Source organism: Cryptomeria japonica, chromosome 6 (genome assembly GCF_030272615.1).
Source record: "Cryptomeria japonica chromosome 6, Sugi_1.0, whole genome shotgun sequence".
NCBI classification, from domain to species: Eukaryota; Viridiplantae; Streptophyta; class Pinopsida; order Cupressales; family Cupressaceae; genus Cryptomeria; species Cryptomeria japonica.
The window spans coordinates 286,872,631-286,886,902 of NC_081410.1; the positions used below are offsets into that span (position 1 = coordinate 286,872,631).

The 14,272-nt window shown below is 35.9% G+C and overlaps 1 protein-coding gene across 4 annotated transcripts in view; it reads right to left on the reverse strand.

Moving 5' to 3' along the window:
- The window catches only part of LOC131031948 (uncharacterized), a 297,244-nt gene that overhangs the window by 456 nt on the left and 282,516 nt on the right, over positions 1-14,272 (reverse strand). For 3 of the 4 annotated variants that reach the window (XM_057962824.2, XM_057962817.2, XM_057962839.2), the window contains exons 28-29: positions 461-519; positions 316-352 (exon numbers count right to left, since the gene is read on the reverse strand). In XM_057962824.2, coding sequence (XP_057818807.2) covers positions 316-352; positions 461-519 — 96 coding nt within the window. Of the gene's footprint in view, positions 1-315; positions 353-460; positions 520-6,451; positions 6,534-14,272 lie in introns of those variants that run through there. The other variant, XR_009103347.2, reaches the window with a different exon arrangement.

The following is a 14,272-nucleotide window of genomic DNA, read 5'->3' on the forward strand; positions in this document are numbered from 1 at the left end:
AACAGTCAACCTTATCATCTTATATAAATAAAATTGTTGGTAGATTGTGCATTCAGAAGTAACATACGGCAATTTAACCCCTAACTAAAATTTGAAAAACATACGTGAGCAAATTTTTAGAATCTTTAAAGTTTAAAGTGCTTGATATTTTTAAGCTATCCATAGCATATAGCAGTTTCATCTCATTGCTAACACAATGTGCACTACCAAAGGTTAACAATTATTAATATACGGCAATGGAATGGGGATGTGGATGATTCAGGAAATATTGAAAATAGCAGGAAACATGCTAAATAGTGAGTTCAGAAAATAAACCTGTCCTAAATTTTCCAGCTTATGCTGCACACAATCCCTGCATGGAATTCCAGTTCAACATCAGATTATAAAGAGTTACATTATTTCAAGTTGATTTTCAACGTCTGGCAACAAAAAGATCAGAAATAACCATAGGGTGAGTTACCAGATAAGATCATCCACTGTCTCATTTGCATGCAGATAATATACATTAACCGAGGACACCTGACAAAAGTTCCCAAGATAGATAAATATGATAACAAGAAGTTAAAAGAGTACAAAATCTCTATTGTTGCTTTCTACCATAGATACATTGTCATCACTAATTGAAACGCAAGTCTAAAGAAAGGAAACAATAGCAACCCTCGCCTACCATTCGGATTTACATATATTAAGAATCAATTCTTTGTAGATTTTCTTTAGATGTTTCACATTAATTGCACGTCCATGTCTTTGTTAGTAACCCCCTTCTCCCATAATTTAAACAAGAAATGAAGAAATAACCTCCCTCCTAAAAGCCAAATAATTGAAACAAGTCAGAGAGTTCAGTTGCCAGATTTAAATTTAGTGGTAATAACTGAAATCCATAAAATTTCTACGGGTTAGAAAACTAAAGCTTAAATTAGTCAACATATTTAGTTAGTTTTCCTAAATAAGTTATGACTCGTAGCGTTAGTTTTTCACAAGGTAGATTATGATATTGTTGGAAAGTTGGACGGGAAATACAGAATACAATACTTTATAAATATTTGTATAATTATAATACTAAGTATTCCAATGCATTAATATTATATTTACATTTTGGTGCTATCTGTATGAACAAAATGGTTTAATTTTTATAGTATTTATGCCTGTAATTTTTCAACATGATATCAGAACTTATAATTTAATCTTTCCATAATTTCTTTTATGGTCAAGGTATTTCCTAAAATTATTGAGGACCCATTTTCATGAACACACAAAAAAACAGTGCTTACCTTTTAATCTGCCTTCTTGCTGCTGCATAACATTGGAGGCTATGAAGAAGCTGCCATTGTTCGAACAGAACACGAGGGACAATAAGATTTCTTGCGGCCATTTGCATACTTCAGTTCAGAAATTTTCGCTGGCATGTTGGAGGTATTTCCTTTTTCATCACATTTTTTTCCAATCAGGAAGTCTTGATTTTTGCTGGTAATCAGGCTTCGATGAAATAATACACTTTAACACTGAAAGGATGAGTATGGTATAACATGCCCAGCAAGAAGGTTTTGTTAACGCACCACACAAGCAAATACTATTCCCATTCCCTCGTCATATGTTGTTTTTCATTTATGAGAATAAGACATATAAGTACACATAGGGTTGTTTTGGGGAAAATGAAGTTTTAGGACATTTATCTTTCCTATGAAAATGGAAGTGCGAGTTCCTAAGAAATAAGAGACATAAATAAGGGAGATATAATGACCCCCTTCTGAAATTTCCAAGAAATAGCAATTTTTATTGTGTATTTTTATGCATATTTATGGAATATTTATGACAGCAAGAAAATTCACAATATTAACTGAATATTTAATACTTAATATAGCATTCCTACATTAAGGCCATCTTGAAACTGTTAATATTGATACAAGGAATCACTAGAAGCACTCTCTCTCTCTCTCTCTCTCTCTCTCTCTCTCTCTCTATATATATATATATATATATATACCTAAGTTAGGTTCCTCATGTGAGGCCTAGAATCAGAGCCCGATGGGTTTGTACCAGGTCTGGCCCGGGTCTCTCTCTCTCTCTCTCTCTCTCTCTCTCTCTCTCTCTCTCTCTCTCTCTCTATATATATATATATATATATATATACTAAGTTAGGGTTCCTCATGTGAGGCCTAGAATCAGAGCCCGATGGGTTCGTACCAGGTCTGGCCTGAGTGCCATGTAGAGGGGAGTGACGAATGGGAAGGGGAAAAACAGCACACAGAAGCGATGTGCGTTTGGAGCATCCGATTCTTGGCAAACTTAACAAAGATCCGCATGTTCAGGCTAAAGACGGACCTTAGAGAGAGCCTTCCATGAACAAGGGAGAAAAGATTTGATCCGATAAAATAATCCATTTCAAAGAAATGATCAATTGGTGGTTTTTGTTTAATAATTTTATTATTTCTAATTAAGTTTTAACATTTATAAATTTAGATTTCATATTTTAAAACATTTAATTTTGATTTTAAATTAAATTTAAAAAGTATTGCATTGTGTTATTTTAAAAATAAAATATTTAAATATTTATTAAGCATTTAATATTTATTTTTAATTTTTGATAGAATAGCTACTGAGGGGCAGCACCCATTATATTAATTTATAAAAGTCTTAAAATTCAACCACTGTGGCTTCCATATGACCCTATTACCCACCCACCTATGATCTTTAACGATTGTGCCCTGCAATTCATCTAAATCAAAACGTCACTCGAGACAAAATGCTGACCATATATTTGTAGTATCTATTTTAACCCATAACTGATAAAAACTACATACAAGTAACTTAATATTGATATTATCTACATATCACAGCAAACCAGGGCAGCTATGCCATCTTCGCTTTCTTCTTCACTAGACTGTCGAGTCCACAATCTGGGCCTTCAACTCATCCTCCAATAGGGCATCCACCTCATCGTCCTCTACAATCGCCTCCTCCTTAATGACTGTGCCCGAGTCTTCCTCCTCCAAGTCACAATTGAGCCCATAGTTCTTCAGATATTCCTTCACCCACTCCCCACCATCATTTAGCATAATACCCATCGATTTCTTAAAAAACACAATGTTTCTTGCAATGGCTGGTTTCCTACTTTCAAACAGCTCCAACTTTGCAATCATGATCACAGGCAGCTTTGGCAACTCCCTCCCACATATCTGGGCCACATAATAGTCATGAGGAAGAGGGATTCACTTCTTTGCATCCACATTTTCCAGGACATCATCTAATTCCTCCAGATAGTGTTCTTTGAACACCTTCTCACACAAAGTCTTTGTCATTCCCTTCAGCTCACCCATATCCATTAGCGCCGCCAGGAATATAGCCGAAATATCAATGTTTACCCTATACCTATGGCATGTTCTAATGAATTCTTCACCTAATGTGACTTCAACCACATGAATTACCAGACAATGAGACAATTTGAGAAGTGTTTTGAGACGCTTCTCCAAGACATCACCTAAGAGAGACATTTAACAATTTTTTGACACCAACCTAACTAATGGGGGTTTCCATATTTTATGCCTGACAACACTACATCTCAAAGCCAAATGAGTGAGTCAGTCTCGGCTGCCATAGGGTATAAATAGAATTCCTCAACCTGTCTCAACCAAATAAGACATTTCCCTTGTTTGCCTTGTCATGATGCCATTTAAATCACATCGCATCCTCTCTGATCTGCCAAATCTGCAGAGTCTGAATATTAATTGCTCGAACACTTCAACATTCCTCGCACTATCCTTCATAACTTCGATTGTCACATGTTGGGGTAACGTGCACCTCTCGACTGCCAAGCTCTCGTTTACACACCACCAACATGCATTCTTTTATGGATTTGTAATCTTCAAAGTCGTTGTCGTATGATTCCATTTGAGGGAGAGTGACATATCCGTGCATTCCTCTATCTAGCTCTTATTATGATGGGTTGGCAGTGTCCTAAGACCTATCGTCATTCACCTTTGCCATGCCATCACTTCTCCCATGTGGCCTGAACATCAATGCTAACCCAATCTTTCCGTAGCCAGCTTAGCCAAGTTGTTGTCCACCTCATTCACTTCATCGTATACGTGTGTCACTTTGAACTCATTAAATCTATTAATTAGGTCTCTAATCGTTTTCAACCATCAGTCCAACTTCCAAATGGGAGTGAAATTCTGTCTAAGGGCATTGACTGTTATCAGTGAGTCACTTTCGAGATGTATTTGCCTAGCAATACATTCAATATTTATTATACATTTAAATATTTTGAAAATAAAACATTGTATATTTAATGTTTGTTTATACGTTATACAATGTTTGTTTATGCGTTATTAATGTAATTATAATATACATAGTATTATTATATATATTCCCATATCCGTACTCAAGAAATTTTTTGCCATACCTGCATATCCAATTCCATACCTATACCTGTACCAGAATCGGTAACTTACATTTTAATATATATATATATATATTTATATATATATATATATATTCAGAATAACCAAATTAAATACTAGTACAACAGCGAAATCATATAATCTGAATATTATATCAGCTGAAATTACATTCACAAAGAAGCTATAATGCAACACTAGGATCCATTGATTTAGGGCTGGTCTTGAGTTTGGCTAGAGGGTTACTCATCAAATGAAGAAACAATTCTTTAGAGATATCACAGCCCCATCAACTAGGTACTAGGTGTAATAACCAACCTTCCTTTTTTAAAAAAAAATTGTAATAGAAAAAATGTATGTGTAATGTCTTCAACATTTTTCTAATCACCCAAATCTCGGAATGGGTAAGGCAAGAACATATGGTGCTTCCAACAATGCAGTTATTCTAATGAGTGCAATTACAAAATGATATGGCGGCAAGCCGACCAAAATACCTATGCAACAGAATTAATACTAATTCAACAGCAAAATCATATAATCTCAAATTGCATTCATAACGAAGTTGTAGTGCAACCCTAGGATCAAATGATTCAGAGCTGATCTTGAATTTGGCTACAGGGATACTCATGAAATGAAGAAACAATTCTTTACAGATATCACAGCCCCACCAACTAGGTACAATTTGTAACAGCCCACCCTACTTTTTTATTTTTATTTTTGCAATTAAAAAAGATGTATATACAATGTCTTCAACATTTTATAATCACCCAGATCTCAAAATGGTCAAGGTGAGAGCATATGGTGCTTCCGACTACACCTATTATGCAATTACAAATTGATAGAGCGGCAAGCCAACCAAAACACGTAAGCAATAGAGCTAGCTTAAATTCTTAATCAACACCTCTTTGGCAGACTGCATAAAATCACCTGCAAGTGGTAGACCTAACTATAAGCCAAAACCAACATGTAAGCAATAGAGATAGCCTTATCAACACCCATTCAACAGACTACGTGAATGCAATACAAGCCACTAGCAAAATGTCTAAAGCTTGACTCAAATGAAAATGGTCAATAATGCCAACTTGTTCAATGCCAAAACAAAATGAATAATATGGCTATAATGATTGGCAGTACACAAAAATATAATCCTCCGACAATGTTACCATCCGAGGCCTACTAGATGTACATGAGATGCATTACAATATAGCAAATTAACAAGTTCACTATTGAAATAGGCTGATATAATATTCTGATAATAAAATCAGACTGTTGAAACAAAACAAATTAACCTGAAATGTGCATAATAGGAATAGAATATTATTTCCACAACAACCAAACACATAACTAATTGAAATATACCTCTTATAAATGAATAAAAATGTTGATGCAAGTCTGATAACACTTTGATACTGCTGCCTCACTGTTAAATCAAATCTGATACAAACTGAAATATGTTGCAAACACCGCTATATGCTGATATAACCACACCAAAATGAAAGAAACATACTCCGAATTGAAATACAACTGATGTAAGTTACATAAATTCATACCAAACTTAAATACAGCACTGTGAACTCTCTGTGTGACTGATAAACACTAAATAACATCTGACTAGAATTGATAACACACTGAAATCTTGCAAAGGGTATGCCTAGCACACTACTCAAAATGAATAACTGAGAACTACCCCACAACACACCAAAACTGAACCCAAACCACCATGAACACAATGAACATCAAACAAAATGAGAAATTAGTCACTTTGCAGGTTTGAAACTGAACTTATTGCCAGTACAATAGTTACAGTAGAACCAAAATACATAGAAATCACTAAAAACATCAAACACCAACTCCCCAACAAGTGTGAGCATCTATATTGCTCAAAAACAATCATAAACTAACCCCTAAACACATAAAAACCAATGCATATCAAATTGGCATAGTACTCAAATTAATTGCAAGTCTGAAATACAGTATTGATGCTATGGGTACAACAAATACAAGAGGTACAAGTTACAACTACCATATAACTCTTAGAAATCACCAAAGTTCACCTTATTTTTGCTTGGTTTCAAGAAGAAACCTCCTCCAATCACTTCACAAGCCCACAAACTTCTTAAATTTGCATCATAATTCCTTGCATGCCAAAGAGACAAGTCAAAACACATTAAAAGAGTCCGTTAATAATAAAGTGAAAAAATAACATAACCTTTTAGCACAAACTGGAATGTCTTCACTCTCAACATCAAAGAAATATCTATATGAAATTGCTCTAATATTTGTTGAGGGTTTTCATTCCCAAAACACAATATTTTCAACACACAAGTGACTTCTAGGTGAAATCAATTCTTCATGACCAACATGACCAATTTATCATCTAGGTATCTAGGCAGTTTGTAGGGTGCTTATGGTACCCCGCTACTTTGATGTAAGTGAAATTTTTGAATGGGTATGCTAGTTGCCTCAATTCCTTAATTCTATTATAGCCTCCATGGATAATCCCTCTGCAAAATCATTTCCCAACTGCCTAATGATTGCATAGGTAAAGGCATCAATCAATAAGTGGTACTTGTTTTGGGTTTCTTTCAAAACCAACTAAGGGAAGTCATAATATATCCTTATAGTCCTTGACTAGAGAGAACCCACTCTCCTCAAACTTGGAAAGGTGGCCCGATAAGCTAGTAGATACACTAGGTATGAGGTCATATAAAACCAAGAGCTCTCCAATGCATCTTGAAACTAGTCATGCAAGTTGTCACTAAAAATGGTAGCCCAATCCAAATTCTTGTCAAAATCGATCTTCAATATGTAGTAACACATCCAAGGATGGAAATCTCTGGCATGCAGGCACTCATACACCTGATTAAGGAGCACAATTTAAACTTTAGCATCCAATGATGTACTTTGACCATTTTAAGTGCTAACTTCCTTGGATGTCGAAGCAACTAATTATTAATGAAGTTCAAGCATGCCTTGTCCTTCTACTCATAATGAGTCAATGCTTGCCTTATGCTAATGCTTTCATATTTGGCAGATGTTGGAATCCCAAAGAATGTGTCAATCATATCTAGAGTTATGTCCAACACTACTTCTTTCGAAAGTCCGAGGATCTTTTTCTGCTTGAGGTTATAATGTTGTGCACAAGCTGAGATAAATTCTGGTGATTGTAGAGGTACAAGGTAGTAGCTTCCACCAACCTTGAACTTGATAGTGATGTTGTCATAATTGATTGGATTTCTTTATCATGAACCCATAATACGAATTCCTCTATATCAACATGTCCAAGGTCTATGTCTCCAATTTCGTTTTGGGAAGAGAACATCTTAGAGTGAGGATGGTTTCTTTTATATTGGTACTTCATTTTCCCTTCTTCCCCTTGGATTGTACCACCACACACAACACGACATCCATTAGAAATTGGCTTGCAATAATTCATAATTTAAACCCTTAATTAAACTTCTCGATTGGGTTATCGATTTCATACTTGATCTAAGCTAATCATTATGCAAGAGCTTTGAATTCTTATACTTAGCCAATTATTCACCTTAGAGGGGATCGAGGTTCAGGATTGTCATCTATCACTTTCCATGAGAATCAATTACTCCTTGTTGCCCTCATATTTGGCATACTTATTATTTGAATTTCAAATTGTTCCCAAGGTTGGAAAAAGGTCCAATGAGTGTTTAAGCGTAGGTAATGAGCGCGTTATCCAAGGTCCTTACTAGTCAGAATACGAAAAATGACCGAATTTTGAAAATTATCACAAATTGAGGGACTTTTTACAGAGGGGAAAACTCTGCTGGAATTCTAGGAGAAACGTGTAATGACATTTTGATTGTCCCTATGTATAGAAAGGATTTTGGACTTGTATATTTCCAAAAGGATAATGAAGAATACATCTTAGTCCGTATGTTCTAAATGTATTCATGTGTTGATTTCTCGTATGTCAAATTGGTAGTCTTTTTATGCATATGTGATTTGTACAATTGATGTGATGATGTACAAGCTACCTTTGGTATCTCAGTTTGAATGTGTTGAAGTATCTTATCTCCGCGTATGTTGAGATTTGTCATTCTTCTTTATCATCATCTCATGGCTAAGCATATTACCTTATAAACTCCCCTTGTAATTTGTTGCTAATGTTGATAAATCTTAGTTGATGGTCGTATGTCTATTGTTGGGGTTTCTATCTTTATTTCTTTTTAGTTTTATGTTTTCTCCTTTATGTACTTTCAAGTTAAAAGTACACAAAAATCTTAAATACCCCTATCATACGAGGGAGCTGCCCCTCTCAAACGCAGAGGAAGATTGTGTTTCATAGAACGATCTCTCCAACTGTTGGAACATTTATCACTGCTCATCGGGCAAACAGGGTCAGTTTCAAGTAAAGGACTGCAGTGACAAATCTGTTTACCAACAGATTTTTGGCGACTCCGTTGGGGAAGCGAACTACCAATGTGCTTTGTTCCTCAGAAATTTCAAGGTACCTTCTTCAGAATGAAGGTTGGCAACTCTGTCTGAAAGATCGAATTTAGAATAATGGTAAGAGGCCAGTTCCCAATGAGCCCATACAAGTCGACTTCTTGAAGAAATTTTATGGTGGCATGCAGTTTACTCCTGATAAGATTCATCCCTCCTTATGTCGAGTGTTGCAAGACATTGAAGAAAAAGATGGAAAGGAGATTGGTTTTCTTGCTTGTGATCATTTACCTAAATCAACAACAATCAAGAAAGATGAAGACAAAAGTGACCTTTCTCCTGTACAAATTGTTCAACTGAATCAAAGTCATGATGAACCTGAACAAGTCAACTTCTTGAAGAGTTTCAACTGTGGAAAGAAACTTGATCCTCATAAAATTAATCCTTCTCTACTCCAGACTCTGCAAAAGATTGAGGAAAAAGATGGGAGACAGAACCAAATTTTTGCTCGTGATTGTATTCTTGAATCAACAATGGATAATGATGTTGATGCTCATTCTCCTCCACCTATTTCTCAAGAAAACCAGATTCTCAATGATTCACATATCAAATTTTTGAAAAGCTTCTATGGAAATAGGAAACTTGATCATGATAAAGTGCATCCTTCTCTGCTTCAAACATTGCAAAGGATTGAACAAAAAGATGCGAATGAGAATCATTTTCTCACTGATATAAATTCCTATGGGAAAGTAATGAAAGGAGCTCGTTAGAGTGTGTATATGCAGAAGAAGATGAAGTCACATTTACTTGTAAGGATACATGTCAAGAGAAAGATCTAAAGGTGAGTAGGATAGAGAAAGAAGATTGTGTTCCTGTATGCCATGAGCATTATGAAGATTGTCATAGCAAAGAAAAAGTCTTCCATGAACCTGAAAACAAAGAGTTTGAAGGAGGAATAAATGATTTCAAGACTTCCATGCAGCCCAAGCCTCAGGAAAATGGTGAAGAGGAAAGGTATAAACATGAATCTCCTATAGTTATCATTCCAATTTGGTGTATCAATTCTTTTGACGATGACTTTCTATGTGGAGAGGATATTCCCATTCATCCATCACTAACAGTTGAAGATGAAAACTTTTCCTTGGAAAATAAAGGTATGAAACCTAATGGACAATCTTGTATGGATTTGACCAATGGAGAAGCAACCATAGGTAAAATTTTGCAGACATATTCTCTATCTTCAAAAATGGAGACTTTTACTGAACTCCTAGATCAGCCTCGAGTGAAAGAAGATGACTATGAAGTTTTCAAATTTCATGAAGAGTGTGATGAAGAGGAATCATTGGGACAGGAGAACACAAAAAGGAATGCAGATGTCTATGAGCAGGTTGAAATTGAAATCTATGAAGGTTTATCAACAAACGTCCCTATCTCGATGGAATTGCAATCTATGCCTTATGAAGTTTCCAAGGTTCAAAGCAATCCTCCTTTTGAATCCTTAAACCAAGAAAACACCCCTATCAAAGAGGATAGTTTTGGGAACTGTACCAAGACCGCAAAGATAAGTGACAATGGATGATCTAATGAAGGAAGCCCATGAAGTCAATTCTCATAACGATTGTATTCCAAATTGGTGTTTGAAGGCTTCAAATGATGACTTCTCCTATGGTGAAAGTGTGTGTCTGAATCCTTTGTTTTCAAATGAGTGTATTTCTCCAGGTGATTTTCAAGTTGATACTCAAGAACATGATTCGATGGATGTGTCAACTCAAGTTTCTTCACATTACAGATTATATGAAGGTTATCCAATTCGTGTATTAATTTATTGCAAACCAGACTATCAGAGGGATCTTCAGATAGAGGATATAGGTATGCTTGAGAATATTCCACAAATTCCCAATAATGTTCAAAATGGTACCCAAATCTTTCAAGAGAGCCTGCAGATTTATGATGAGAGATGGTTGTTTGGTTCATTGTTCAAAGACATTTCTCATCTTATACATGTTGATCTTGCCAACCTGCTGAGCTTACAGGTGCAACATGGATGCACGCCACTTATCCGCAAAGGTGCCTATTTCTCTCAGCTTGTGAATGGCTTTGTATGACAATCCTGGAGAAGTTTGAGGTGGGCTTTGCCTACCATGTACATACTTTAGTTAGAAGTTTTGTTGTGTTCGTCCCATTTTTGGTTTGTGTCTGGTTTCTCTAGCCATTCCCTATGTTGTTTCCTCTCTGACTCTATTGCCCAATGGATAGTGCACTAGCCTGCGAACCAGAGATTTTGAGTTCATCCTGCGTCCTTTGTAGTCCTTGTCCCCAGTCAGAGCCAGTTGTTGCCCTCATATTTGGCATACTTATTATTTGAATTTCAAATTGTTCCCAAGGTTGGAAAAAGGTCCAATGAGTGTTTACGCGTAGGTAATGAGCGCGTTATCCAAGGTCCTTACTAGTCAGAATATGAAAAATGAACGAATTTTGAAAATTATCACAAATTGAGGGACTTTTTACAGAGGGGAAAACTCTGCTGGAATTCTAGGAGAAACATGTAATGACATTTTGATTGGCACTACGTATAGAAAGGATTTTGGACTTGTATATTTCCAAAAGGATAATGAAGAATACGTCTTAGTCCGTATGTTCTAAATGTATTCATGTGTTATCATTGCCGATTTCTCGTATGTCAAATTGGTAGTCTTTTTATGCATATGTGATTTGTACAATTGATGTGATGATGCACAAGCAACCTTTGGTCTCTCAGTTTGAATGTGTTGAAGTATCTTATCTTTGCATATGTTGAGATTTGTCATTCTTCTTTATCGTCATCTCATGGCTAAGCATATTACCTTATAAACTCCCCTTGTAATTTGTTGCGAATGTTGATAAATCTCAATTGATGGTCATATGTCTATTGTTGGGGTTTCTATCTTTATATCTTTTTACTTTTATGTTTTCTCCTTTATGTACTTTCAGGTTAAAAGTACACAAAAATCCTAAATACTCCTATCATACGAGGGAGCTGCCCCTCTCAAACGCAGAGGAAGATCGTGTTTCACAGAACGATCTCTCCAACTGTTGGAACGTTTGTCACCGCTCATCGGGCAAACAGGGTGAGTTTCAGGTAAACGACCGCAGTGACAAATCTGTTTACCAACACTCCTAAAAAGGAAAAATTGAATACTGATGCCCTAACCATGTTAAAGATACAAGAGAATCATCGACAATAGATCTTCAAGGTTTCCTCATATGATTTACGTCTTTGGAAAGTTTATCATAATAACACATACATGAGAGCTAATAACTGAAATTATCAAAAGGCAAACACAACTATATGTATTGGAGATCAAGTTTTGAGAAGAACTCCTATCAGTTTTCAACAAAAGATATTGTAATGATTCAATGGAAAGCCCGATGACCGAAAAGTGAAGATGACCAAACATTCCTCATCGAGAACTAGGATTCAAGGAAGCTATTTACGACTTTGACTTTTGAAACCATTAGGTGTTAAAAGTAAGTCCTTGTTGACAATTGATATGCATTTTAATGAACTCATGATTGGTGGATGGAAACGAGGAGATGGGATTTGGGGATACTCTAAAAGCTTTAATCTAAAGATGATGTGATAAGATGAAAACCCGATGACTGAACGATAGATTTATGCTTTTGGAATGTGAACTTCGAGCATTAGGATTCAACAATAACCCTTGCCTTTTTTACAAAACTAAGTTTAAACTCTAAGAGGAAAGCCCAATACACTTAGCAACATTGGACATAAGTAAAACCTTTCAGAGATCAAGAAACTGATAGGATCTTTAACTAAATAAAACTCTATGAACCAAAGAGGGCAAACAAAGGCCCAACCAAGGTATGACGACATCATCACAAACCTCGATCAATGCATTAAGGACCTGATTTGACTAAGGGTCAAACCAAAAAACGACTAACATGACACGTGAAGGAACAAAAGGAAAAAAGAAAACAAAAGACAGCAAAGGGAAGAGATATGACAAAACAAAGCACTAAAACACCATTAATGGAAAGAACATGATTTCGAGTATACATTGTATCGTAGTGGTAAGAACACATAACAAAAGAAGCAAACAAGTAACAAACATGCAGAACCACGAACCGAGCACCAACATTAGCATACTGTTGATGTGTTTTTTATGCACATGCGAACACAGAATAAAATACCTAAAGGTACCTTATCCTCGAATAAAGCCTCCGAATGCTGAAGATGTCGCAAAAAGGATCAATCAGGATGACTTCAAGGTTCTTCGTTGTAGGATCTCTACGTGTGGATAAGCTCTCTGTGGTATGATGTGATTTGCTGGAATCACAAGGGGACTTACACTTGATGACTGAACTTCTGATTTGCTTTGAATATTGCTGGAACACAGTATTTTACTGCCTTAGATTTGAAAAAAAAAGGAAAAAAGATGAGGGCGAGGAAAGGATCTAATCCTAACACTAAGAATGTAAGAGCAATGAATGATCTTTGATGAAATTCTAACTAAGTCTTGTCTTGACATCCCAGGACCATCTCCACAAGGTTAGTGCGATCTTCGAAGGAAAACTTTATGATGTTCAAATCATCACTGCAGGCATAGAAACCATCAGGTTGATGCATATCAATGAAGAAGCGACAATTGAAGTTAAGCTTAAGCTGAATGATTCCAGTTGACTACACAAGGCAAGTCTGCAATCAACAAACTGCTAGTAGTATGGATGTACGAATTTCACCATCAATCAAACACATTTCTTCCACTCATCTAATAACATGAAATCAAACATGAGAAGTATAGAGACCATGCAAATTGTCGAATCGACCCATAAATTTCACCATTTCTTCAATGAAGTTTTACAAGTCTTTTACAACAACATCTTGGCAATAATCTTTGCCTTCTCCCTCTACTCTACTCTAATTACTAGACTAATTCGCTATTCTAACTACTCACTATTTGTCTTCTATTAACTTTCTAACTCTCTAACTGCCTTTACAAAATGAAGAGTCGGGGTTTATATAGTGCCCTTAATACAATTCAATGGCTGAGATCAGTTTGAGATCAATGGCCAAGATTCAACAATGAAAACCCTAATTAGGGTTTGTTACAACCATTACATAACATTTAATGCTCGACCAATGAAATAATTGTATTAATTGGACACATGTCTTCTCTGGAAAATTCGACCAATGAAATAATTGTATTAATTGGACACATGTCTTCTCTGGAAAATTCGACCAATGGATAGCTGGGGTAGGTACATCGAAGTTTGTGCCACCTTCCATGAGTTAGGTACATTGAATCTGGACATGCTGAGGTGGACCACACTGACTGGGATGCCACCTCACCTGACACTTGGTTGATGCTAATTTGATGTTGCTGAGAAGCTAGCTTAATTAACTCTTCTGAAACTATCTGCTTCTTCAACGAACCCTTGCTCTAACTCCTTTTGTC